This window comes from Poecilia formosa, unplaced genomic scaffold (assembly GCF_000485575.1).
Source record: "Poecilia formosa unplaced genomic scaffold, Poecilia_formosa-5.1.2 Scaffold88, whole genome shotgun sequence".
Taxonomy (NCBI): domain Eukaryota; kingdom Metazoa; phylum Chordata; class Actinopteri; order Cyprinodontiformes; family Poeciliidae; genus Poecilia; species Poecilia formosa.
Window position 1 is genome coordinate 680,098 of NW_006800027.1, and position 27,219 is coordinate 707,316.

Sequence of the window (27,219 nt, forward strand, 5' to 3'; positions counted from 1 at the left end):
TAGTAAAATGTTCTTTCGTCCTTGCAGATTGAAGAATGTGAGGACGAAGTGATTTTTTTTCTTAGAGGAATAGAGTTCAACACCTTACAGATTCATCCAGTCAACCACTAACTGCAATGTACTTTATAAGGAAGGTGTTGCATACGGATGCATTCCTCCCACTGTGAGATAAGATCTTGTGAATCATCTTTGGTTGCAAATACAGCTGCCGTGCAGTTTACTGGAAATGCTTCGCACATTTTGTACATCTAGAAAATACATTTTAGCACATTCTTCTTTGAAAAAGTAAGTAAATTATGACTGAGGGAGAGATTATATGAACACCACATTTCAAATTCCGCATCAATTCTCAAATGAATTTGGGTCTAGACTTTGACTGGGCCATCTTGATCTAAGCCTCCACTTCACTTCTAGTATTTTTGGCAGGTCTTTGACCTTTGCTTTAGTCTCGCGTCTTTTGCGGCCACTAACAGGTCTGCTCTGCATTTAGCACCATCGATTTTCCCACAAAGCCCGAAATACATCCCATATCATGAAGCTGCCACCACCGTGTTTCACAGTGAGAATACAATGTTGAATTACAGGGTTATTTTTCTGCCAAAGGTTGCAGCTTGCATGATGGCCAAAACGTTCGACTTCCGTCTTCTGTGACTTCTTCCTTTTGGTTCTATGGCAATCAGCAAACCTGTCTTCTAATGACAAAAGATCTCCTGATGCCATTCTTTCATAATGACTGCACAATTTCACTCCATTTTGTGTTGATCTGTGACTTAAAAACCCAGCAAAGGAGATAGAAGTTTGAGGTTGTAACGATGCAAAAATGTGAGCAAGTTCAAGGGGCATCAAGTTCAAAGGTTGAATATAAAACCGCCCTCTCTTCTACATGTGTAGTGACACAAGATCCAAAGGCTTTTGGCCTTCCTAGCTCCCAGAAGTTCCCTCAGTCTCCCCTCCCTGACCTCCTTTCATCCCTTCATCCCTCCGCCTTTCTTCTTTTTTATACAAATCAGCCACTCAATGTCATGCACATGTTTTACTGCTATTTGAACTCTGGCAGCGAACTTCAAACAGCTTTCAAAGTGAGCTGAGTTTTTTTTTGCCTCCCCCCCCACTCCTCTCCTATTGCTCCCTATCGCTGCCTCTTTTTGAGAGAACACAGCCGTGCTTCCAAGTACACCTGATCAGAAGGTCGAGAGATGGGGGATTATGATATGCAAATGAGACTTTGTTATCATCGCTGACATTCGTTATAAAGCCGAACGGGAGGAGCGCTGACATGAAAAGGTGGCAACTCTCCCCCTCCACTGCCTCTTTTAGCATAAACTCCCCTCTGTAACTCGTTGGCCTACCCAAGGCCCTTTTTACACTTAGATCAAAAGGTTACACGCAACAAAGGAAGGTCTGTATGGGGAAGAGAAAGCACGTTGCACACACTAATATCTGCTTTTACACCGTCAAGACTGCCGACTGGTCAGCCGGCATAAGATGTGAAAAAGTGTTGAAGCAAAAAGAGATGTCTGAAATCGTCCCGATGAGACCTGTCCACTTGTCACTTGTAGCAGAGTCCAGTTTCCAGTCACTCCAGAAGACTTTTAAGTCGCTTCTTTACTGCTGATTGGATGCATACTCAGACATGTTTACGTTTTAAAATGGCCCTCTTTTCAGTGACCATATAGGTTCTGCTCAAAGAGCTGAAGCAGAGTGGAGGTCTGAGCTGCTTTCCCAGCTGCTAGCCCAGCCCAACCGCCTTGCTGTTGGAAGAAGGGGCTTCATGAACTTCATTAAAGGATAGTTACCGGAGCAGCTGAGAGCCGATTGGCCTGGTGGCCTTTGAGTCCAGCAGCAGGGGGTCCCGAGTGCTTTGATGTGTAACAAACTGTTTAATAATCTCTGAGAGCTAGAAGCGGCTCCTGGAGCCTCATAAAAGGCCAAGCACCTGCTATGTGAGTAAAATCCTCTACTGCAGTGAGTGGTGCAGCACCAATTATTATTATTATTTTTTTATTTTCTTAGCTGTATTTGCATTTAAAAAGTTACGAGGTTAATAACACGTCAGATAAAAACTCTGCTCTGTGCCCAAACGGTTTAAGAGTCAGTGGAGCCGGGCCGGATCCGGTATGAGGATCTGAGCTTAACTCACCTGCACATAAACCCACCATAGCACCACTAACTTCCCAATTACTTGATCTTATTTAATTATTTGCTTGCCATCTATGCTCAGTGTTGCATCCACTGAAAAAGGCTACTGCTTGATTATATATTTTCAAACATTTCATGTGAATTTATTGGTGTCATGTCAATTTAATATTTAAGAAGCGCTAGAAATTATTGAATTGGCTTCAAATTGAGACACTTAAACCCCTCAAACACTAAAGATTGAGGGCTGCTGTCCTCAGAGGATTTTTTTTTAAAGGCTGAATAACCTAATTAAGTAAAAATCTTCAAAATTGTTCCATAAAGCTGATTCAGGCTGATGAATTATTAAAAAAAGAAAAATATTTTGCTTGTCCAACAAGCTACTCCATCATGGTGACGGTGTCCTTTCTTTTATGTGCCTCTGGTGTGCATACGTTTTCAATGTCTTTGCCTTTTTCTTTATAGGCTGTTAATGACTTTCAGACATAATGCACAAATTCCGAATCCTTAAATAACACAAAAATACAGATCCAGCTTGTTGTGATGCAGCAATTACAGCTAAAATTATGTTAAATCCATTGTCATTTGAGTAAATGTTGACTTTAAACGCATTTAAAAGAAAAAAAATCAAAATCAGCTGAGGATGTTGAAGAAATGGAACAAATCTCAACCGTGACCACTAGGTGTCTCCCTACACCACCCCAGCACTCCTGCTCTCGTGTTGATGAGGAAAAAAACAGGCTGTTGATGCATTCACTTGATGTAGATTAAAACTGCGCTCACATCATCAATGAACTCGGTTATTTCTGTTGTTCAAGTTATGTTTGCGAAATGTGTGTGTGGGCTACGGAGAAATACGAGCTGACGTCCTGTCTTTCAGGTCAAACTTAGGTGGACGTTTCTCCTTGACACCAGCAGATGGCGCCATTTCCAAGCAAATCTAATCAGATTAAACGAACCCTAACTTGGACTCAGCTCCTGTCTGTCTGCCAGTAATTATGTCAGCTGATCGGAGAGAAAAATGAAAGCTGGTGTTCCGTGTTGATTTCGTTCCACAGTTTGTTTGTGTTTTTTCTCTCTCTCTCCCAAGAACAAAGCAAATGTCATATTTTTTTGGGAGGGGAGTAAGGGGACTTTTTCGAAGATGACTGTCCACATTTTTGCTTTTTAAAGACAGCGCAGGGTACGTATTTGGTTAGCGGAGGGAAATCCGCGTCTTACTGGCACGCTGCAAAGCCGTGACGCAATCCACGCTCCGCTGCTGCAACACAATAAAATATGAATCGCCAGTGCGCCGACGGTCCGACCGCTCCGTAAGAATCATTCAAGGAAGGTGAGGAGGGGGGTGTGGCGCCAACCAACCCACCCGTTTACCAAAACAATACACGCCCCATGGCCCTTGCATGTGGAGCGTTTAATAAAGCCGGAACCAGGAGCCAGGTGTGATTAGCCAACCTTCAGCGGCTCAGCGCCCTCCGCCTCCTCTCCTCTGCAGGCTGCGGGGAGGTGAAGAAGGCGCTCCGAGCGGGGAATCTCATCGCATTACGCAGATTCGGGTCCTCGATGCTGAGCAACGCAGCAGACTGAGGATGGGGATGCGATAAGCGGAAGGTAAGACTGATCACACGCAAAGCAAACAATCAATAAATAAATAAACAAATGGGGAGAGGACCTTTAAATAGACCCGAATTACAGGAGGAGAGAAATCAACAAGGATGTTGTCCTCCTTTCTGCACCAGCCTCGCTGTTTCTGGATGCCACAGTGCTGTCCAGCATCATGAAAGATGTTTCTGTGCCTGCACAGTGCAAGCCATGGACTGTCTTTTTATTTTAGCTCTGTGGCGTGGGGCCGAATAATTCACGGCTGCCATAGAGAAGGGGTTTATTCTTGGAAGTGTCACTGGTGAACTCGGTGAGCTCCTCATTACCCATGCAGCCCACTGTGAGCTGCTCAGGTTGGTTATAAGGGCTGCTGCTGCTGCTGCTGCTCAGTCCTCCTGTCGTCTCCTCTGGGTTCCCCTCTGAGCAGCAGGCCACAGAATCACAGCCACTGGACAGATCAGCGGTGGGTTCATTCTACAGGTCTGGAGAGAGAGAGAGAGAGAGAGAGAGAGGACTTCTTCCACAAGTGTGATTAATTACAACAAAATGTTAAAATATTTAATCTGTCTATCTGTGTGAAATTTCTCAGTTTTTTGCATTACATTTTTTTCCTCAAGGAATTTTTTTTTTTTCAGTATAGTTTTGCATTTACCTCCATCATGCTTCCCATAAACTCTCCCCAGTTTCCCTGTCCTGTAAAGACAAGTATATCCACTGCATGATGCTGCCACCACTGTGCTTCACTGTGGGGATTGTGTTGGTGACATTTAGTTGTTTTTCGTCAGAATAAAATAGGTTTCTTGAATACCACCATTTGAAATGGTTAATGTCTTTTGATGGTGCCAAGTGCTCTCTCAGATCAAGTTAGTTAAATCTTGATTTCCATTGGATAATCAGGAACCAATCGGTGGCAAGCCTTATTAAGCTTTTGAAGCACCCCTTGTTTAAATTGCTTTAGACATAGAAATGTGCTCTGCCCTGTTACAGTGGATGTGGCGTCTAAAGAGATTAAACTCCAGCCTCTTTGGAATAGGAAGCAAGACGGGGACTCAAACCACAACAGGAAACCAAGCTATGAATTCCTTAAAATAAGTAAATAAATAAAAAAGGACTGAAGTCCTGTGACATGACCTCAAATGAACCATTTGAGCTGAAAACCGTTGAATGTGGCTGAAACCTTAATGCAAATATTCACTCTAGTTTTCTGACTGTTGACATGCTTAAAACTGCAAACAGAAATAGTTTTAAGGGAATTATATTTATTATAGAAAGTACTTCAAATGGTTCCCTAGTGAAGATAAGTCTCCCTCAGTACATCTGGGCATTTCTGTAAAACAATATTTTCATTTAAGATTAAAATTAAGATTTCTGGTTATTCTGATCTTTTTATTGTTAGATTTTAAACCACTTAGGATTAGCTATATATGTTTGGTTTTTTTTTTCACTCTTTCTCTTTATATTTTCCTTTCAGTCAGTCAGGCCTTCTTGTGATCTTTCAAAGTGGATTGCTGTTGGTTCAAGCTTTCTGGTTGAAACTTGATCAGGATGCGTCAAGAGAAGAAGCATCCTAAATGTACAGGGTTAGATGTAACTCGTTGTTTCAGATCCAAACGTCTTTTTAATCCCCTTCACAGCAAATGAGGATTGAGAGTAATTACAGTTATCTCAGACAGATGGATCACACTGCCACTAATATATTTTAATTATGTAATTTCCTGCCCTCGAGTAACAAATTTAGCAGATTATCTTTTTTTTCCCCCCTCTCTTTCTCTCCGTGTGTGCAGGCTCATTCCCACTCTGATCTGTGGCCAGGCTGTCGGTGCAGATTGTGTCTCTCAAGAGGAGAGTGAATGCCTCTAAAACGCCAAGGTAAAAACACGACACACTCGCGCTTTCCTCCTTTAACCTGGAGCGTTCGTGTGTTGGTTGGTGGTGATGTGGGAAGCGATTCGCGGCCCTGACCAGCCTCGCTTTTCCTCACTTTAATCTTCTCCGTCTTAACTTCTCCTCCGTCGCTCCGTGTTTCCACGCAGCGTCGCGTTTCTGAATGAAGAACAAGTTGACGGGGGAACAGCGTTTCCTGTATTTGATGGGATAAACTGCTGTAAGGGTAGAAGCAAACAGTGGCGTCTGGACCGCTTGAATAAGCTATTGTTGTTGGTTGAATAAGGGCTTCGGCAACGGCAGGTTGTGGCCTCTGTAACCCAGGAGATTCTGGGAAATGTGTCCATTAAAACAGAAATGACACTGAAGCTGATTGGACTTGCCTGTGTTTATACCATGTCTGTGTTTACGGGCTTCTGTGATGCGGGCAGTGAGCGTTTCATCTTTAGCTGCAGCTCATATGCTGTTAAATTCATCCTCAGGGTGTTTGGCAAGCTGTCTCTTAGTCATCAGTCAGCCCTACGCTCCATCCACCTCGTCTTTAAAGCCACGTGTCGGGGCTGGAATATTTCATGTTTGCTGCCGTGGCGTTGAATTTGAAGTTTATCGGTGCAGATTTATGTCTCCTGTTTGACTGTAGCACATTGTGGAAAAAGGCGAAAAATGGTTTGAATGCAGTTCTTGGAAACGGTTCTCTAAAGACAATTGTAATGTCTGTGCATTTTCCTTATTCACATAAAGGCTGTCTACAACTTTACACATTTTACTACATTACAGCCACAAGCTTCAGTTTCTTATACAGGTATCGATAGAGTATGGTTAAACTTAGTTGGACTGGATGGAGAGCAAATCTGAAATATTGCCATAGATTTTCAGTTGGATTAATGTCTGGACTTTGACTAGGTCATCCCAACAAAATGAATGTGATGTGGTTTGCAAGTCTGACCGGAGGTTTTGGAATATTGTCCTGCCATAAGGTGAAACTTTGCCCATATCTTTTTTTTTTTAGCCTCCATCAAGTTTTCTTCCACCGTTGCCCTGCACATGCCACCGTGTTTCACTGTGGAGATGGTGGGTTAAGGGTGAATGTTAGATGCGTTTTGTGAACGGTGCCTAAGTTGTGATGTTTAGGCAGCTCTTAAGTCAACCTTATATTTGATGCACATCCTTTCTTGCCATTGACATTGTGATACACAAAACCTCAGATAAACTAAGTAAGCAGTGCTTGAAAGCTGAACAAAAGCGAAAAAGGCGCCACACATACTAACATGCTTAACCTTTTGGTTAAGTTTTCCCTGACACATCCATCTTGCTGAGCTCCAACATGTTGAGGCCTCTTGAACGCTACTCTAAATAATCCTGTCCTTGAACAGTCAGTCAGATGGTCTTGTCTTTCAACTCAATTTGATACACCCGATTTGATTTAGGGGTCTCAAAATAAATATGTCTGAGCTGCGAAGGAGCCAGCTTTTGAAGGAGTCCTAACATTTGCTGCATATCATGCAACCTGTCAGAATGCAGCTACATTGGGAGTTTTGCTCTGCAGCTGCTAAATATCACATGTCCCCTCCGTCACACATATATCTACGCTCTGATGTTAAACACAGCGGACAGTCTTATTTCCTTTTTTTTTTTTTTTTTTTTTTTTTTTTTAATTTTGCTGAAAAGAAACTGTCGTGCAACACAGTTTTGCCACGGATGAATGCATGAGTGGATGTATACACAGAGCATGCAGCTTATGGCACTCTCACTGACAAAATGAAGCTGCTTGTGGGGTATCCGTCAGCGCTTGACACAGTGACAGCCCACGAGTTTCAATGGTGCCACAGCTGCTAGCTTGGTGCTAATACTCATATAGAGCCGAGGACTGCTCTTTGCCAGGATATGAAATAAATCGTTCTGAGCCATGACGTATAAATAATCCGCTTCTACTTTCAGAGGATCTTTAGCAGCTGGAAGACAAAGCTGTTAAGCATAAGACTGTTGTTAATGGGAAACTTAAAAGGAAGCAGTTAGGGGCTGGAGCTTCCCTCCTGTTGCGACTATCGCAGCCAACAGGAAGTTCCAGCATCAGATAGAAACGAGGAAGTTCGCTCGATCGTGCACAAATATTTGATCCACACACAAAACACAACCTTTAGGGATAAAGTTTCATGAGGCCTGGCTCAAGAGTACAGAAGTGCACGCTTTCGGTTCTTTCATAATTTTCCTTACGTAACACTGATGAGGTCTGGTATCTTTGAAAAGTTACTGTTTGAGAAAGATATCTTTGCATCTGTGTTGTGTCATCTACTCTGCTGGGGAACTAAACGCCCAGGGTTAGCATGAATTATTTCACCATTCATGTTTAACGGTTTTAGTTGCTCAAGAGTAAGGGCTCGCTTTGTTGTATTTTAAAAAATAATAATTTTATAATAAACCTGATAAGTTTCATTGCTCATCCTCACACAGGACTTCACTTTAAATAATCTACAGGTTGCTTTATCAACCTTTTATTGAAGCTTGTATGTGGGCCATTGTTGTGTCCACATTTTCTGTGTGAAACCTGAGCTCATTTCTACTTGGGGCTTGACTTTGCTCCGAAATACTTGACATTTTCCAGGTGTAGTCTTCGAGAGAAGACAGTTGCATTTCTGCTTATGCAGATGTTGCAGTTGTGTTGGTAATTTTTAAGCCTTAACCTTCAGCAGGCTTGCTCAGAGTGGCAGGGATGAAAGTTACCTCCACATCTGGGATCACAGCTCTTAACAGAAATATTTATTAGACGACTACTAAAACTGTCTGCCCTCATTTTCTTAATCTGAAATCTCATTTTCTGTGCTACAAAGCCTCAGTTGAAGCACCATCCTTCACTTGTTGGTGGACTAAAGACCAAAACATATTTAACTATTCTTATCATTCTGTAAATCCACACACGTTTGATGTTTTCCCGTTTTTCTTTTTTCTTTTTTCCTTCTTCGTTCCTCTGTGTGTTGTGTAATTGGATGGATTATATCTAAAACCAAAACCCTGAAGCTGTTTGGGTTTCATCAGCAGCAGTTACACAGATTATAAATTTCTTAATGCCGTCGAATGTTTGTATGTTTTGATCTCTAAACTGTCAAACTGGGTTATGTGGCGCGGAGCGTCAATATCCAATGCAAATCTTTTGCTTGGCGTGAAATCCGCTTGGCGCCTCTTGAGCAAATAAGCTCCTCCTAATGATGAAAATCAGCACCTTTTCATCTCAGTGTTTACAGGCAAGACTGTAGTGAAGAGTGGGAGTCGTCTGGAGAAAGTGCGTCCCAAATTGACTGAAATGATGTAAAAAAAAATTCTTTCTCCCTCTCTCTCTTCCTTCCATCCATCTCGTCTAAGATCGAGGATTTGTTTTGCAATCCAAACATGTTTGAAAAACGCACACTGTGTGTCTTTCGCTGCAGATCTTCTTCTAACTCTCGTTTCATAAAGTGAGGAGAACAGAACAAAAGGAGGGCAGAGCGATAAGTGCAGACGCAGATAAAGAGCTTCACTGTTGGCTTGGCAACCACCCGATCATGTGCATCGTGATGTTTGAGGTGATGACGACGGTAGATTCTCGGCTGGAGAGGAAGGAAAACTGGCTTGATCCTGCAGAGTACTGTCAGTGCTCTTCATCTCTGTTTAATTGTTTTTCTTTTTTGGTTGTTGTTTTTTATTGTTGTCCTGCTGGAGCTTCATGACTCAAAGCATGGATGCTGACCGTCAAAGGCCTCCTTTGAGGCCTGATGAAGCCCATCGTACCGAACCCAGATTTAGGATTGTGTCAGGATTGGTTTCTGTGTTTCCTCCCATGTGGGAAGGGTTCACTGCAGGCAGTGTATTTTCACAAATAAAACTCCCTAAATAAAGTTCAGGAAACTAAGTGCCCTCCCAAGTCATGTAATCACTAATCACTCTGTGAAGGCCTCAGAGGTTTGTTAGACAACATCAACAAACATGATTATGAAGATGAAAGATTACAGCAGACGGGTCAGGGAAATAAAAATGCTGAGCAATTTAAGACAAGGTCACTAATGGCAACTTCACTAATATTACTTTTATGGACGGGCTAGTTGCAAGAAGAAAACTATGTTGAAAGAAATCCATCATAGTTCCTTTCTCAGGTTTATCACAAAACATGTTGGGGTCACACCAAGCATGTAGAAGAAGGTGCTCTTGTTAAATGAGACTATAATTTAATTTAATTTTTTTTTTTGGCCAGCTCTCTAAATGCTTTGTGTGACCAAAAACAGACAACTACTAAATATGGCCATGACCACCAGTAAGCATGGCGGTGGCGGCATTATGCTGTGGGGAGGCAGGGAAAGGTGGATTGGAAGATGAATAGAGCTACATAGCTGCCATAGATAAAATCCCACAGTATCTCACTAGAAGTTCACCAGGTAAACATCACTAAACTTAGAACAAAAGATATAATTACATAGTGTAACTCAGAGGATGGTTATGTGTAATTATGGCCTAGCCAAAGTTCAGACCTGAATCCAATTGAAAATCTGTGTCAAGACTTGATTTATATTTATGTTCATACATATGGAAGAAACATGATCCAAAAACACTTCCACCTGTAATTGCAGCAACAGGTTGCTTTACAAAGTGCTGACTCATGGGAGGTTGAATACAAACGCATGCCACACTTTTCAGATTTTACTTTGTAAAAACAAACAAACAAACAAAAAACAAAAAGAAAAGATTCTTTTCACTTCACAATTATGCATTTTCTTCCCTGTGTTGGTGCATAGCATCAAATCTAAACACAATTCATTGAAGTTTGTGGTTGTAATGAAAAATGTGGGTTTACAAAACACTGTACATGTTTTTGCTACCCAATTATACCAGTTTAACCAGAATTATGACACTTTAATCTTGAGCTTGAGGCCATCTGTGTTGCTTACTCTTAAAATAGTTGAGAATCCCCTCTAGAAAAACATCTTTATAAAGTTAAAGTCTCATCGTGTGTGTGTGTGTGTGTGTGTGTGTTGTCTGAGTGCCGGCCGCCGTTTCTATTGTGTTGAAAATATTTTCAGAAACAATCGATATTTGTAGCCTTTTTCATGGTTTAATGTTCAGTCATTTTTGGTATTGATCAATCTGTAAAAGTTGATTTGCTTTCTGAATGAGGATATTTTATCACTAAGCAATGAAAAGCCTTTTCTATTAACATTTTGTCTCCTGTAGTGAGACCTTTGTGTGGGCATGGAGGTGTCAGGAGATCAGCAGCCACTCTAAGCTATTTTTAAGCCCTGCAGAGTTTGTATGGATGGGCAGCATCATAAAAAGTTTGGCTCTCTTCTTCTTTTTCACTTCCTGTGGCTGGCACGTTGCCGTTGTCATTGTTCTCTTGACTTTTCCACCTTTGTCTCGTTACCCTTTTTTTTGTGCAGGTGCATAGAATGTTGTGTCATTATTACTTCCCTTTTGTCCGGTTGTTTCCCAGCCCGTTTTCTTTTTCACGTGTTCTTTGATTCGTTCAGATTTTGGTGATTTCTGTTTCAGACCAAACGGACAGAAGAGTCATGCAAGATTGAGAAAGTTGTTGCTATCGAGCAAAACATTTTGCATCTCCATTTTTGTTTCTTTTTTGTTTTTACACCTTTTAAATCTGCCTGCGGTTCCATCAATAAAGCTCAAAACAATATAATTGTTTATCACAGTAACTTCTGGGACAATTTGTTATTGTGACATGCTTACCTCCATCTATATGCAATGAGAGTGAATATTCATGAGGTTACAACCTTTAAGACAAGTTTATTATGTATAAACATCTTTGACTCTGCAGGCTTTATTTAACATTGAAAGTAAAACTTAGTCAGTAGAGCACTGATTCAAAACACAGCAGAAAATGTGCAACCGATTGATGGATTAGTTTTTTAGTTTTTCTTGCGTAGAAGTAGAGACGTCTCCATCGAAGAGAGACTAACATTAGGTCCATATAAAACCAGACATGTTGCTGCTTTTCTCAGGTCCAGTGTACCAATGTGGTTTATTTAACAATAAAGGATAAAATTAACAGACTGCTTTATAGGAAAGGCTCCAAGTCACACCACTGAGGAGCTCATTTCTTTTTGGTGCACAGAATGGCTGGACAAACGATAAGACAGGGTTGCTCAAGTCCAGTCCCCAAGAGCTAAAAATCCTGCATTATTACTATTATTATTATTATTATTATTATTCGTCTTCTTCTTCTTCTTCTTCTTCTTCGTCTTCTTCTGCTTCTTCTTCTGCTTCTTCTTCTATTTTTATGGTGGTTGGCAAACAACTTACAGTGCGTTACTGCCGTCTTAAGTATGGATCAGATGTTTTATTTACTATATTCTTCCCAAAATACCCATTCTTCTTAAAACTATATCCCGAGATGACTTTTAACTTATTTAAGTTTCTAATTAACACATTTCTTTCATGAATATACTTATTTCATTCCAATATACTGTTTCTTTTTGCCCACAATAATTACAACAACATGTTATCCTGCCACTTTTAGGTGCATTCCTGCTTTAAAATAACTGAGTCAAAAGCCTGAATTCCCTCCCCAGCAGTAGCCCAGCTCTGCAGAGGCCTGGTTACGAGCCATTCATTTGATGCAGGTGTGTTAAATAAGGGATACATAGAAGTAGCAGGTTGGTAGGACTGGACTTGGGCAACCCTGCTATAGAAAATACATTTCCATTTCTGCTTTAGAAAGCAGCCCATTCTCTTCACTAGACTAGTAGTTATTATGTTTTGAATTTGTTTTTAGCAGTGATGTTGGAATGGATATTATATAGAGATATTTTCTGGGTTACTTTACAAAGCTTTATTTCCTCCTTTTCAATTTTTTTTCTTGAACCCAAGTGTCTCATATCCTCCTGACTACCAGTAGTTAGTTACTCTATAAAAGGAAGTCGCCTTCCTTTTAGAGTCTTTCAGTCTCGTATATCATTCTTCTACCTTGCTGCTTTAACCTCCCTCCCTTTCTCTCTCGTCTCCCGGGTTCTGGCTTTAGCTGATTAGAATGGCCCTGCTTGCTTTGATTAATTGGATGAGCCTTGTCTCACTGCCAGTCTCCTCTCCTCTCTGCTGCTCTCCAATTGTCTCCTTCTCATCCACAGGCAGCTAAAACAAACACAAAGCTTTTAATGAAAGTGGTGCTTTGAAAACACGGGCTAACTAAAGCTGCGGGTGAGCCAGCGAACATAAAGAGTATTTTTTTTCTAATGATGATTGTGGCCTTTATAGAAGTACTTTTAGCCTGTATGTCATATTTAAAGAGAAGATGTCATATAAACTACAAAATATGTAGTCTTAAATTAATAGACAGTTTAAAAAAAAAAATCAGCAAAAACATTGAGGCCCATGCTGTAAATTGTTTTTATCCACTTTCTTAAAGGGATATTTTCTCATCAGAACCCTGTATTTACATTGATTCAGTGGGCAAAGCTGTGCCTCATTTGTCTTTTCACTGCGCCCTGCTGAACTTGACTCCAGGAAAGCTTGAAACCGTCGTTCTCTGCTCACCCTGTCAACCTTCTCCGTGTTTCAAATTGTCCCTCAGGCGTCAGACACCACAACAACCACCTCCATCTCTGTGGCCCTGTCTTCCAGCCCATTTGTCTCCTCTGTCTATTCCCTTGTCCTTTATTTGCACACATCTTTGCCTCTTTTGTTTCTCTCTCTCTCTGTCATTGCTTTTCCCCTTGTCTTTCTTAGAATTTCTCTTCAGAGGTTTGTCCATGAAAGGTCTTCTGATGACTCCTCAAACCCCCCTTGGCCTTTTCTTGGCCAATCTTCCCTTTCCTTGTTTTCATTCTGTCTGATCTGCCCCTAGCAAAGCCATACCAAAATAAAAACACGCACATACAGAAAACCCCATTGTACCACAACAGAGTTGAAAGGTTGACTGGGAAAGTCAAATGCTCTGTTATTTCACCCAGGCAAAATGATGCGGTGCCAACCAGACAGCCCCCAAGGGGTGCTGAGGCTTTCTCCGAAATGGAGGCAATCACAAGAGCTAACTGCTATGTTGTTGTGCTCCGTCCCTCCCCCTTCTTCCATTACGAACCATTTCTATCTTCAATCCAAAAGCCTGAAAGCCACAGGCTGTTTGCAGCGTGTGTGTCTCTTTGTGCACATGTGTAATGTTAACCAAGGTTGATGGACTCTATATAACGTGGGAGAATAAATGGGCGTAATAAAATAGCATGAACAGACTGCTTCATTTTGCAGATTAATCGCATGACAAATGACTTTGTTCCAACTGCACTCAGAGTATTTAGTAAATACTTTTTTACTGTTGTAAAGAATTGTAAAAAGAATTGATAGAAAGTAAAGAATTGATTATATTTTTAAAAACTTACTTGAACTACTGAAGCCTTCCAGCCAGCAGCGGAGTTTGTACAGGGGTCCGCAAAACTCAGCTTTTATTTTGACGTTCCACTTCCGCTTATTGGCAAGCTAATTTGCATTACAGCTAAATGAACCTAAATATTTTATGAGCTAAATATTTAGCTTGAAAATTAAATGTTTAATTTGGAAAATATTTAAATATTACATTTAGTTTTAAAGTAATATTTAGCTCAGACCTAAACTTTTAGTTTGAAACTAAACATTAAGCTTCCTAGCTAAATATTTAATTTGAAAGCTAAATATTTAGCTTGTGAATTATGAAGAACATGTAAAAAAAATATGACTTTGAAAAATTAACTCCTGCATTTTTTATTTTTTTTTGACAGTTTAAATAAACCAAAATTATTGCTGTTAATTTCTTTCTACTGTGTAACCTTACATACAACACCCCATACAGAGCCAGCCTGCCAGCTTCATCTTTACATAATGAGGGCTAATGGGTCGGGGAACACGGACATACTTGTCCAGTCCACTCATATTAGGATGAAGGACTTTTCTCTAGGGATCTTACCACATCCACCATAACTTCTAAATGCTCCTTACTTTAATTCATTTTTGAAGTTGTTTTTTGTGCTCAACAATTGCTATCTCCCTATGTCTCTTCCAGGCTGTGAGCCCTGTGGAGGGTGATGATGAGCAGCCAGGGCAACAGCAGAAAGGGAAGTGGCCAGCATGCTGACACTCCTCCTCTACGTCATGCACCAGGACCCAAGTTGCAGGTGCAGCGCTCCCACTCTCGTGACACCATCACCATCCACTTCTCCGCTCTGGGAAAGGAGGAGGAGGATGAGGAAGAGGAACTCTATGGGTTATCTGTTGAATGTGCTGCTGCTAAATCTGTTCTCGATGGTGCTGCGGGACCCCAAAGCCAAAGCACAGGCACTGATGGCCAATCTGTTGCCAAAGGCTTGGACGCAAAAGAGGAGCTAGGGCTGGAGTCCGTTGATGTGGAGACCTTCTCTGGATCTCTAATGCCTGTTTCAGCTGCCATCCTTCCTGCGCAGCCATTGGACTCGCATCCACACACGCCCTCTCTTGCAATGACTGTTAACCCTGTTTCAACTCACTCCCACCTGAGCTCCACTTCTCCTGCCAGCTCCTCCTGGGCATCCGATCGACCAGCCCAACCCCCTTTGATTAGTTCCACTTCTTCTTCCCCTTGTAAGTCTGCAGCCCTTTCCTCTTCCAAGCCTTTTCTCAGCCTTGTTAGATCTTTGTCAAATGATGTCGACTCTCGAGAAACTGCTCCTGTAATTGCTACTGTCGTACCCCCACATGCCAGACACAGACACTTAATGAAATCTTTTGTTAAGTCCCTCTCCACGGACACTTCAAAGGGCGAACATCACGAAGGGCCTCTTCAGCACCATTCTCACCACCAGCAAACGCAGCCAACCCACCGCACTCCGCCTCGCAACATGCAGCTTTTCAAGCAGTTCTCCCAGCCTCGTTTGTCTTCCTGCCCTGTCGCGGTCACTCAAGCAGGCGGAGACTCCAAAACAGCACCTTCTTCGCCTATTATGTCCCCTGATGGGAGATCTTTCTTTAAGGTCCAGGAGGTGGAGGCCAGGATAGAAGACACCAAGAGGCGGTTGTCAGAGGTGATGTCAGATCCCTTGCAGCTTTTTAGTAAGATTATTGGGGATGAGTCGAGTGTGGGGCCTGCTGGGAGTGCAGCTCATCGGGGCAAGTCGCTCTCCTCCAGTGCGTCGGAGCTCAGTGGCGTGACTGCGGTAAATGGACATACAGAAGCTAACAACAACTATAGCATCAAAGAAGAGGGGGCTGAAGAGGAGGAGACTCCTACGGAAAAGGGCCCCGACTCGTCTTTTTTCTCTTTCCCATCACTGTCTCTTGCACCAGCTCTCACCCAGGCCTCGTCATCTACTCTCCTCAGGTCTCCCTCTCTCACCCTGGGACGCTGCTCCATGTCAGCCCTGGTCGCTCGACAGGAAGATGAGGACTTCTGTGAACTGTACAGCGAGGACTTTGAGCTGTGTACAGATACTGAGACACCAGACGGTGAACGATCCATATCTCAGCAGCCTCATACTGGTAGCACTGGTTTGGGTAGTGAACTGGATGCAGAAGATGAAGGACTGGTGGAAGAAATGGAGAATGTGCCTGTGACTGGCCTCATCTTCTTAACACAGTTGTTGTATTTGTACTTAGTCCTTCCAGTGCCTCCATGTGTATGTTCTGTGTTACATGGGATAGTAGTTGGGTTCATGCTGGCCCTGCTGGTCCTTTGGCTGTCTGCTCCTCGATGCTCCTCATCAGGGACCAGAACAAGGAGATGGAGGAAAGACCAGCGAAATGTTCCCCAGCTGGATGTGAAAGAACCAGGAATATTCAAGGTGAGAGTCAAACAAAGCACCACAGAGTCAGATAGGGGCAACAAAATAACCAAAGGGACATCGTATGAAAAATGAAAATGTGCTTTGAAGGATTTATCTAGGCAGGGATTTTAGAAGATCGTCTTGTCTCTGTTTTGAGTGTAACTACAAAGGAAGTCGAGTTTTACCAACAAATACCCATTCACTGACATCTATGTACAATCCCAGCAGCATTTCAAGGCAGTTTTAGGATAAAATCTTGCTGCGTAAGCTTTCAGATGTTTGCATAGCTAAACTCAGGTCTGTTTAGTTGAAAAATTATTTCAACTGTGGATAAACATTATTTTACCAGTAATGACTCCTGCTGTCCCAAAGAGTTTGTTCAGTGCAGCACATTTGAATTAATCCTTGTGCTATCATTTCAATTCTTGGTTTAATTGGATGTTGATCTACAGTTTCTGCGCATTTGGTATGGCGATTGCCCACAGAATCCATAGCAGGATTAACGGCAATTCCTCAGAAGCTCAATTTTTTTATTTTTACGCTCCATTTACTTTCCCTTGCCATTGTCTCGCAAAAGTACCAAAATCCCTTCTGATATTTGAAATAAATAAGGTTTGCGTCATATCTCTTGTTTTTTTTAATTATTATTCTTAGTGGTAATCTAAGAATCAAATTGTTTCCAACCTCATAAAAGTGACAATAAAATATTGTTATAGGAGCATCACTGCAATTATTTTTATATTCTTAGTCAAACTCATTGAACTCTGCAGAGAGTACGTGGAGAAATGCTTAGTTCTTCGATAAAGTTATGTAAGCATGTGTACTTGTAGGTGCCAAGCTTGTTGCAAAGGAGAGTCTGGTGGCTAAAGGGCACAGCTGTTCCAAAACAGGAGCCCTGTGGATATGTTAAACATGATGCCTCATGATAAAGCCAACGGCGATCAGGATAGAGAAGCAGCAGCAGCAGGAGGAATAAAGTTTCCCTTTTATTTTTCTTCTAACCCTAAGCTAAACTATTATGACAATATTTTTATATTATGTGGCATAAAAAAAATCTGTTCTGATTTTGTAGCAGGGAATTCATGTCTTGCACCTACAAGAATGTCTTTCTGTTTGTAGCCGTTTCCAATATCGGTTGTTATGGCAACCTTCTTGTGCTGTAACCTGCAGGGCTGGATGAATGAGATCCAGAGCTACGACCCAGAGATGTACCACGCCACCTTGACCCACTCTGTTTACGTCCGCTTGGAGGGTTCTGTTCTGCGTCTTTCCAAGCCCAACAGGAACATCTCCCGCCGTGCCGCACACAACGAGCCTAAACCTGACGTCACCTACATTAGTCAGAAGATCTATGATCTGACTGACAGCAGGGTGAGGTGCTTATGGCGTATGCTATTCATTGAAATAGGTTTTATTTTATTTTTTTAATGATTGAAAGCATGAGTCTGCATGCAAGAAGACATGAAATATTTATTGCCCAGTTTGTTTCTGTGTTGGATTACATTCAAAAGTGAAAACATTAGTCATTAGTTGACGATGACCCAGATAATCCTACAGAAACCTTAATTTAACATAAATATCAGACGGGGACATAAAAAGACTCAGTTCATCCTGGGAACGCTACCTGTATGCAAAAACTTGAGACTATAAAGAATGGGCATTCAGCTGCCCCAAAAAAACTTAAATCTGTATGTTTAAATCATTTCACTCCTGACTCAACAGATCTACCTGATGCCCCAGAGTTTGGCTAGGAAGAGGGTTTGGAACAAGAAGTATCCCATTTGCATTGAACTGGCCAAACAGGAGGACTTCATGTCAAAAGCAGAGGGAGAAAGATCTGAAGCTGGGGACGAGAGAACCACTGGACTGTGTGAGAAGCTCGAACGAACAGACAAAGCTGAAAAAGCAGAAGTTTGCACTTCAGCAGAGGAGCAGAGAAGGCCGACCACCGGAGGAGGGGATCTGACAATCTACTTGTTTGGGAGGACTGGTCGGGAAAAGGAGGAATGGTTTCGGAGGTTTCTTCAGGCATCTCAGATGAAGTCGGAGGGGAGAGGTGGCAGCCTGTCTGGCATCTGCAAGAGTGGTGAGATGACTTCACGGTCACAGCTCTGGAGGTGTATGCATGACACGCACAGTGGAGTATTTTAGATTATCCATCTTTCTCCAAAGCACTCCCCGCTGTCAGAATCACCATTATTTTGAGCATGTAACTGCACTGCAATCAGATCTGTGTGTAAGCCTCAGCTTAGGGACTACCAATCCCCTGAACTGAGCGAACAGCAGAGTGTGAATGGGTCAGCAGGATTACATGCACAGGGGAGTAGCATATTATAGCATTGGTTTCCTCAGTGAGATATAAGCCTTTAAGGATAAGACTTCATACAAAAAGAAACATGGCATTCCTGGGTCCAGTGATGTAAGCAGAACAAGCTGGAATCAATTACTGTAGATGATTTAAATACATGCTGTTTCTGGGGTAATATAAATAGATTATGCTAATATTGTGCTGCAGTGCATTGTGAATAAGGAATACAAAAGAGATGCTAATCAGTCAGGCTTTCTCACAATCTTTAAGAAATTAATGATGAATGAAGGACTAATTCTTCCTGATGCATAATTTGTATCTTTGTATCACAGCTCTCTGCCATTTCCATTTCCATTAACATTCCACTTTTTCCTTCCACCTCTTCCAGCCTTCTTGTCCGCTCACAGCCGCAGTGGCAGCATCCAGTCGGGCGGAGGCCCGGAGGCTGACAGCAGGGGCAGCAGCAGGGGAAGCCAGGAGGAGCTGTCTCAGCCTCGGCACAGAGAGACCCCCGCCTCTCTCTCCGGTGGCTCAGCTGGGGGGATGAAGCAGAAGATGCTGTTGGACTATAATATCTACATGGCCAAATACGTTAACCCCCAGGCGCTGCCCGGAAGCCCGACGGCTCCCGACAGCCCCGGGCACACCCCTGAGAGCAGCCCTAAAGCTACCAAAAAGGTATGATGGGTTCATGTGAAGATGAAAATGCCTAGTGAGAACATCTGCTCGGGGGCTGGTCACAAGTAGACCAGTGGGGTTCCGAGTGTGTCCAGCTTTTATAGTATTGATGTCCTGCTTTGACATTTTGCTCTAAATAAGTTAGAGTGAAATGCAGAGCTTTGCAAAACTCTTGACAACCCTTGAACTATTCCACATTTTCTGCACACCTAGAGTTGGAAATTCTGTCTCATCTTTTTTGCTCAAATTCAATCAGGTTTGGAGTTAGCTTGTAGATTGAAACTCTGAACAGCAGTTGTCCATGTCTTGCCATGGATTACAAAATGGTATTTAAGATTTGACTTTTACCAGGTCATTCTAATGCATTCTATAAACAAACCCATTTAATGGTGGCTCCGGTTGTATTTCAGGCTTATTATCCTCCTGGAAGGTGAATTTTTGACTCAGTTTTTGTTGTTTTGCAGAAAGTGTTTTTTGGGTAGTTTTATGGTTTATGGGCAATGTGGCTTCTCATCCAGGACATCACTGTCTGAAAACAGTACAAGCTCTCAAACAAAATTATGTTTAGCTGCACCCTGAACACATTCTTCTAGTGGCATGTTTAACAACCAAAGGGAACTTCTTTTGTTATGCTCAGTGTAAGCATTAAATATAACTATAAACCACTGATGAGAATGCCCACAGTAAAGAGAGAAGTAACAAAATGGTGTGACTGTTATCTATTTTTCTTTTTTGATTTTCAGTGTTAGTTCATCACCAAACAGTGTTTTGCAAAGAACCACTATAAAGTTTGATTTTGGTCACATCTGACCATTTTCTTCATGTTTCCACTTGGCAATATGTCAACAGGACTTATGTATTCTTTATCTATAAGTTTTAAACAATATACTACTACCATTGTTTCACATATTTTCTTGGAAACAAGTCACGGTAACATTTTCCATGAGCACGCTGGAAACGGAGGGTGGCAGGGTTATCAAAATGGTTAACAGGGTCACTTCACTGCTCAAAGGTGCTGTCTGTTGCTGCTTGATGCCTTATGTTGTTTGTTATACATCCACATGGTATGTTTAACCCTTTCAAATTAAACCATATGGCCTTTATAGAGAGCTATCTGCCCTTTCACACACACAACATAGAGCGCCTGAGGCAGGGGGATCTACAGCAGAGAAGCAACAACAAACAAAGACATGATCAGATGCAGTTTGATAAGGTGGAGCTGGGTTGCATGCAGAAACTGCAGAGGTAGCCAGGCAGCCGAGTCTGGTACTGTCTCCTTGGAGGAGAATGATGATGTGCTGGCAACCTTGTGCTAACAAGACGAAAGCTGATGTGTGCATGTCCTTCAGTTACCCAGGAGTTCAGAGGAGGCTGCAGAGCCAGAGGCCTGGGTCAACGCCTTTCTGGGGAGGACATTCTGGGACTTCCTGCGAGAGAAGTACTGGGCCGACGTTGTCTCCAAAAAGATCCAAATGAAGCTCAGTAAAATCAGAGTGAGTCGTGCCACAAGTCCGCATAAATTACCCTAACAAGCAGAAGCAATTCATATGAAAACTCTACAAGCAATTGTGTGACTATAAATTGCGTTAATGTCTGGTTTCACCTCTTAATCTCCTAATTTGACCCCTGTGTGCTTCAGCTGCCATATGTAATGAATGAGCTGACTTTGACGGAGCTGGATATGGGATTCTCAGTTCCTAAGATCCTCCGTGCCTCCAAACCCTCAGTGGACCACCAAGGTACGGGATATATTATTTTCGTGACTTCACTAAGTAGTTCGGACATGTGAGGAAGAAGAAACCGGACATGTGGGTTTTAAATTATTTATCTACTGTACACCTGAAAAGTGTGGCTTGCCTTTGTATTCTGCACACTAGAGATGATGTGTTATAGAACAACTTTTTTCTGCAGTTTCCTGCAATTCTTTTTTATTGATGTTTCTACCTAACAGCTTAAGTCGTTCTTGCTTCTCTATTGGTTTTAGGTCTGGACTTTGACTGGGCCACTGTAACACAGGAATGTGCTTTGATCTAAACCATGCAATAGTTATTCCATGGTAGTTGTGACTTATTTAATTTTCAATATTCCCCTGTATTTGTGTCCATCCATCTTTACCAACCAACTCTGACCAACTTCCTGTCCCCGGTGGGGGAGTTTAGGAGGTGTTGTAACATGCCTCATCATGATACTACCACCACCATGTTTCAGCATATTGAGGGTGTGTTAAAGGTGCACTACAATGGTAGTTTGCCCCCACACATGGAACATCTTTTCATAGAACATCTTTCACACGTTTGCTGTGCACCGACATCATCACCATGACGTGGTAAAACTACAAATGGGACTTCCTACATCTTTCAACAACTGTTTACTTCTTGTCTCTCTTATAAAAGCCAGGTTTTGTGTGACCAATAGTTATCCCGTCAACAGATCTCATTAGCTGTGCTGTAGCGCTCTGTATTTTCTGTAGAATAATCATGGGCCTCTTGGCTGCTTCTATGATTAATGCTCTCTTTGCCTTGTCCATTAATGTAGGTGGACAGCTATGGCTTGATAACTCTTTTCTTTTTCAGGAGCAGTCTTTTGTGAGATGTTTTGTGCTTGTGATATCATTGTATTACTTAGCCCTGCTTTAAACTTCTCCACAATTTTCCTACTGCCCTGTCTGCCGAGTCCCTTGGTCCTCAAGATGTTTGTTCACTGCTGTTCTATAAAAAAAATAAAAAAAAACTTCAGAGGCCTTCCAAGACGATCTGAATTTATGCTGATGTAAAATTACACTTGCGTCATCCTTCATTAACTAGTCTTAAACTGGCTGCATCAGGTCAGATGTAAGGATAAGAGAGTAAATGGGATAGAATACATATTAGAAGTGTATTTGCGCACTCATATGTGTTGATTCTGCCTCACAAAATACAAATAAGAAACATTAAAATTTGTGATTGTAATGTGACAAAATGCAGAAAAGTTTAAGATTGAACATTTTATAATGCAATGTAGATATGTTGTTTTTCTTGACATTTAGGCTTTTTTTTTTTACACTTTTCATCTTAGTGGATTAAGACATCCTGCTTCCACTGCAGTCCTGCCTGTTTGTGTGCTGTGCAATATAAAGCCACAGTAATTAAACTTCACATCTTGGATCCCTTGATCCTTCACTGAAATGCTGACTCCTCCTTGCCACCCTTAGTCACAGTTATGAGCAAGAAATTGAGTTTTTAAGTACCAGGGCACACAGGATTGTTAGCAAATGTTAAAAATATTCTGGTTTTATTGAGCACAGTTAAGAGAAGCAACATAAATGCTGACAGTGTAATCTGAATAACTTGCTTTCGTCTACTCTAAACCTTATTTCTGCACTATCTGCAAGGCTGAGAAAACAAGCAAACAAACAAAAAACAGGAAGATTAGCTAAATAAAAATTTTTTACTTGCTGCAGAAATGAGGACTCATTGAGCAAGCAGCAGGTATTCAAATGTGCATTATTATCCCCCCACCTAACGATAAGCATAATGCCACAGAGCTGGCCTTTGTACTTTTTTTCTTAGGAATGGTCATTCTTCCCTTTATCTATTAAAGGCCTTTCAGAAATTACATATCAGAATCTCTCTTATTTTAATGAGTGACAACTGTAAAGCTTTCTGCATCTAGCAAACGCTTGATAGTTTTCTGTATTTTCCTTCACTCTCCTGCCAGGTCTTTGGTTTGATCTGGAAGTCTCCTATACAGGCTCCTTCCTCATGACACTAGAAACCAAGCTGAACCTGGTCCGCCTGGGGAAAGAAGGCGAAGGACTCGGGGATCATGGCAAAGAATGGTGAGAGTTTTGCTTACAATTTTAACTTTTAACTTTAAGAGACCCTGGCACATTCCAACTACTAATTTCAATGTGTTTTACTGGTATTAGATATGACAATTTAAGTGAAGTATATTGCGAGATGCAACAAATTTGTTTACGTTTACTCAATTTATGCAAAAAAAAAAAAGGTCTGGAAACTTTTGCATTTACTTGCATTTGTCCTCCTTTAATAAAAATTTTTTGCAATCAATTGCATTCAGAAGACAGCCAAATGACTGAGACCCAGAGCTAATGTGTAATAAAGCTATTGCACATGAGCAACTATTATATGTACACTCTACAAATGTTGTCTTTATGGAAAAGTGACAAAAAGAAAGTTACTGTTGAAACCGCTATAGGAAGTCCAAGCCCTAAACAAACTGGATGCTAACTCAGCAGATCTGCACATAGGACCATATTAGCTATTATGTGTTTTTCACCGTTCCTACCTCTTTGGTGTTGACTCTTCATCCTCCTCCTCCTCCTCCTCCTCTCTCTACACTAATCCCCTCTTTCGGACGCCTACACTCACGGATTTGTCCAATGAATGGTGAGTTTGGGAATGGATGCCTTCAACTGCCTGTCAACAAAACAATATATTATTTTTGGTTTTTTGCACTGGACATTTTGGATTTTTACTTTGGATCAGTGGAGTTTTACCGCTAGGGATTTATTTTAGTTGCAGTTCATTAAACAGAAGTGGGTTATGCCCAAAGCTGTTTTGTGTGAAGCTATCATGGTCTGACCTTCAAACAGTCATTGTATGTTTGTGTTCCCGCGACAGGTCCAGGCCACGGACGTACTGTCTGGCCGACAGCGATGAGGAGTCATCCAGTGCTGGCTCATCAGATGAGGAGGATCCCCCTGAACTGCTCAGTGACAAACCCAATCTGCCTGCATCAGAGGGGTGAGCAAGTGTCTCTTTACAGGAGACATGGACACAAATCTGAATTAAAAACTGCTCAGATTTAAGTCAACAGTGATGTTTTAAAGCATTCCAGGTCCACTCACCCACTCATTCCCACAGGTTTGAAGGCTTGCTGCTGATTTAATGCATCACCTACTCCCCTCCCCATCACCATCGCGGGTGCTGAGTAGCAGGAGATGCTGTTATGAATAAATGATGAACCTGACTCACTCCTTTTCTAAATCTCCCCCCCCCCACTCCCCTCCTTCGTCTTCTCTCTATCTACCTATCCTCTGCCCTTGTAGCTACGTAGGAGGCCACAGACCCAGCAAGATCATGCGCTTTGTGGACAAGATAGCCAAGTCCAAGTACTTCCAAAAGGCAACCGAGACCGAGTTTATCAAGAAGAAGATGGAGGAGGTGTCCAACACACCCCTCTTGCTCACTGTGGAGGTGCAAGAGTGCAGGGGGACGCTTGCTGTCAACATCCCACCTCCCCCTACAGACAGGATATGGTATGTTCAGGAGCATACCAAAAAAGGGGCTATTGTGGGCTGGGATTGAGTGGGAGTCCTGGTTTAAGAGCATAACGGTGCGCCCTCTGCTGGACACCTGTAGGCATGCATACGTTCACAAAATATGAATGTTACTGTAACAACAACAGCATTGTTTTTGATCCAATTCAGTATTATGCACCACACTGTTAGTCACACAATCCCAATAAAATACATTAAGTATTTTATTGGGATTATATCAATGGATATGAAAAGTCAGTCAAAGATCTTGTAACCTAAATATTTTAACAACTTGTGGCAAGAAAAATATGTCCTCTTGATCTTCAGGTATGGTTTTCGGAGTCCTCCCCATCTGGAGCTGAAAGCGCGACCCAAACTGGGCGAGAGAGAAGTCACTCTGGTTCATGTGACGGAGTGGATCGAGAAGAAGTTGGATCAGGAGTTCCAGGTAATCTAAACTCAATTTTCCAAGCTCAAGAGGCCAGTTGTTTAGTTCACAACGGTAAAAAGAACAGCTCCTGGGATGTTTATAAGGATTTAGATGAGGATTTCTTGCTTTCTAGAAGCATTTAAAAGCTGTCTCTGTCTGTCTTGACTCTTTACCAATAATCGCAGCCAGATTAATGATATGCCTGGTATGTGATTGCAAACTGCTAAGGGTCTCTGTTATGTTCACCACATGTTTACATTTACCTCTGCCTGACCCTTCTAGGGCTGTTATTATGTACAATCCCCTTCAATCAGGGCACCATAAAAATATAGCACTGTGCTGCACATGGTTGTCTCTTGTGGATGAGCATCTGTTTATATATGTACATATATAAACAAAAAAACTCCTAACTTTAATGCTCATTATGTTTTAGAGACAAAACGGGATTTGAAAATTCACCTTTCTTTTTGTTAGCTAACCATCTTTCGTCTCCTGCAGAAAATATTTGTGATGCCAAACATGGATGACATATGGCTACCCATAATGCACTCTGCCATGGATATGCGCTCAAATGCCAACTTGACTGTGACAAACGATGCCTTGAAGGATCCAGAGCCGGAAGAGTCTGAGCTCTCTGATGTGTGAGAGGTGTTCAAACGTAGGGCGGCAGGCATTTTATGACACAATGATACAGGACGCCCTAAACGTCTGTTGGAAACTAAAGGTGCAGCTGCAGCCCTGGCCAGCTTTACGGTTATTTTCTTTGTTTTTCAATGCTACTGTTTCAATAGATGGTTAACAGTAAAAAAAAAAAAAAAAAATCATCCAAAAAAACTGAAAAGCAGGATGATGAGTTCTCTTATTTTTAAATGAAAGCAGGAGAATAGAAGGAGAATGTGACGCTGTTACCATCTGACTACACTTCTTGGGTCTATTTATCTGACATTCAGTATTCATTCAGTTTGATGAAGCGGGGTTCATGGGTCAAGCTAAAATACAGCAACCTCCACAATTACTGGAATGTCAAGAAAACTGAGCAAAAACCTCACAATAATGCCATTTATCTATTACCACAGTTACATAATCCCATGCTGAAAACCTCCAGAAAAATCCAACCCTTAATTTGAACGCATTTATTCGACAAGGCAAAAAAAACAAAAAATATCTCTCAAAAAAATGGGTGCTACAATTTTTGACACTTCCTTTAAAAAAGTAACTGACATTCTTTTCTTCACTTTACATTTTACTTTGAAAGGTTGATCACCATTTAGAAACATTTGGTAAGTGTGACGAGACTAATGGTTTCTCTGTAACCAGATATGACACAAAAGAATATATGTTTGAAGTACTTTTCAAAATGGGAAAGACAAGAAAGCATCTCATTAAAGTATGTGACAGGAATGCGTTTACCTGCATAACAAAAGACATGCCAACTCTGCTTAATTTGTCAATATCTACAATGAGAGCAATATTAAAATTTTTGAGACAACAGTAAGTGTGACAGATGAAAATGGATGATGATGATCTTCCATTTCTTGCCACAGCACAGTGAGTAGGATTGGAAGGGAGGGAAAGAAAATGTCTTATCATGTACCAACCCCCTTCAACCAGGGCAACAAATGATGACATTTTGGGGTTACCAAGACTTTGTACCAACCGTAGACCCCACACAAATGTCAACCAGTTGTTTCAAAGGACTGCAGAGCAGAAGTTTTTTCTGTCCTGTCATAGTATACATAATTATGTGGAGTTATGTGCTTGGTCTAATAAGATTTTTTATTTATATTTTGCAAACACTTCATGAGGGTTTGACATGACACAAAAAATGAATATCTTAAAATGCATTTCATGCCCACTCTCATGCAAGAGGGTGGATATGTGACACTGTGGGTCTGTTTCCTTTCTACAGCCCATTGAAGCTGGAAATGCTAAGATATTTTCTATAGAAATCTGGAGTGCCCTGCCAGAAAACTAAAAATGGACTGTAAAGTTATAGGTGAAGATCAAGGTTGTGCAAATTGTTAATGGAAAAAAAGTAAAGAAGTGTTGCTCCCGCCTCCCAAACAACGTACCCAAATTAAATGTTTTTTGTTTTTTTCCAGAGAGATGTTGTGCTACTGCAATAAAAGGTGCCATTCTTTTTACATCCTTACCAGTAAATGTGGAGGATACTGTAACACAA

The 27,219-nt window shown here is 41.6% G+C and overlaps 1 protein-coding gene across 4 annotated transcripts; it reads left to right on the top strand.

Moving 5' to 3' along the window:
- The first annotated feature begins 3,118 nt into the window (after positions 1 to 3,118).
- tex2 (testis expressed 2) lies at positions 3,119 to 27,219 on the top strand. Of its 4 annotated transcripts, XM_016674022.1 has the most exons (14): positions 3,119 to 3,469; positions 3,632 to 3,747; positions 5,523 to 5,607; positions 14,630 to 16,379; positions 17,532 to 17,732; positions 18,084 to 18,447; positions 19,058 to 19,347; positions 20,697 to 20,840; positions 20,987 to 21,086; positions 23,044 to 23,164; positions 23,970 to 24,092; positions 24,398 to 24,607; positions 24,935 to 25,055; positions 25,536 to 27,219. In XM_016674022.1, exons 4-14 carry the CDS (start codon positions 14,652 to 14,654, stop codon positions 25,680 to 25,682), a joined length of 3,549 nt encoding a protein of 1,182 aa, XP_016529508.1. In that variant the 5' UTR covers positions 3,119 to 3,469; positions 3,632 to 3,747; positions 5,523 to 5,607; positions 14,630 to 14,651; the 3' UTR covers positions 25,683 to 27,219. The 4 variants fall into 4 exon arrangements, with proteins under 4 accessions (XP_016529508.1, XP_007557410.1, XP_016529510.1 ...); XM_007557348.2 differs by having other exon boundaries at positions 3,119 to 3,747; XM_016674024.1 differs by having other exon boundaries at positions 3,119 to 3,747; positions 23,976 to 24,092.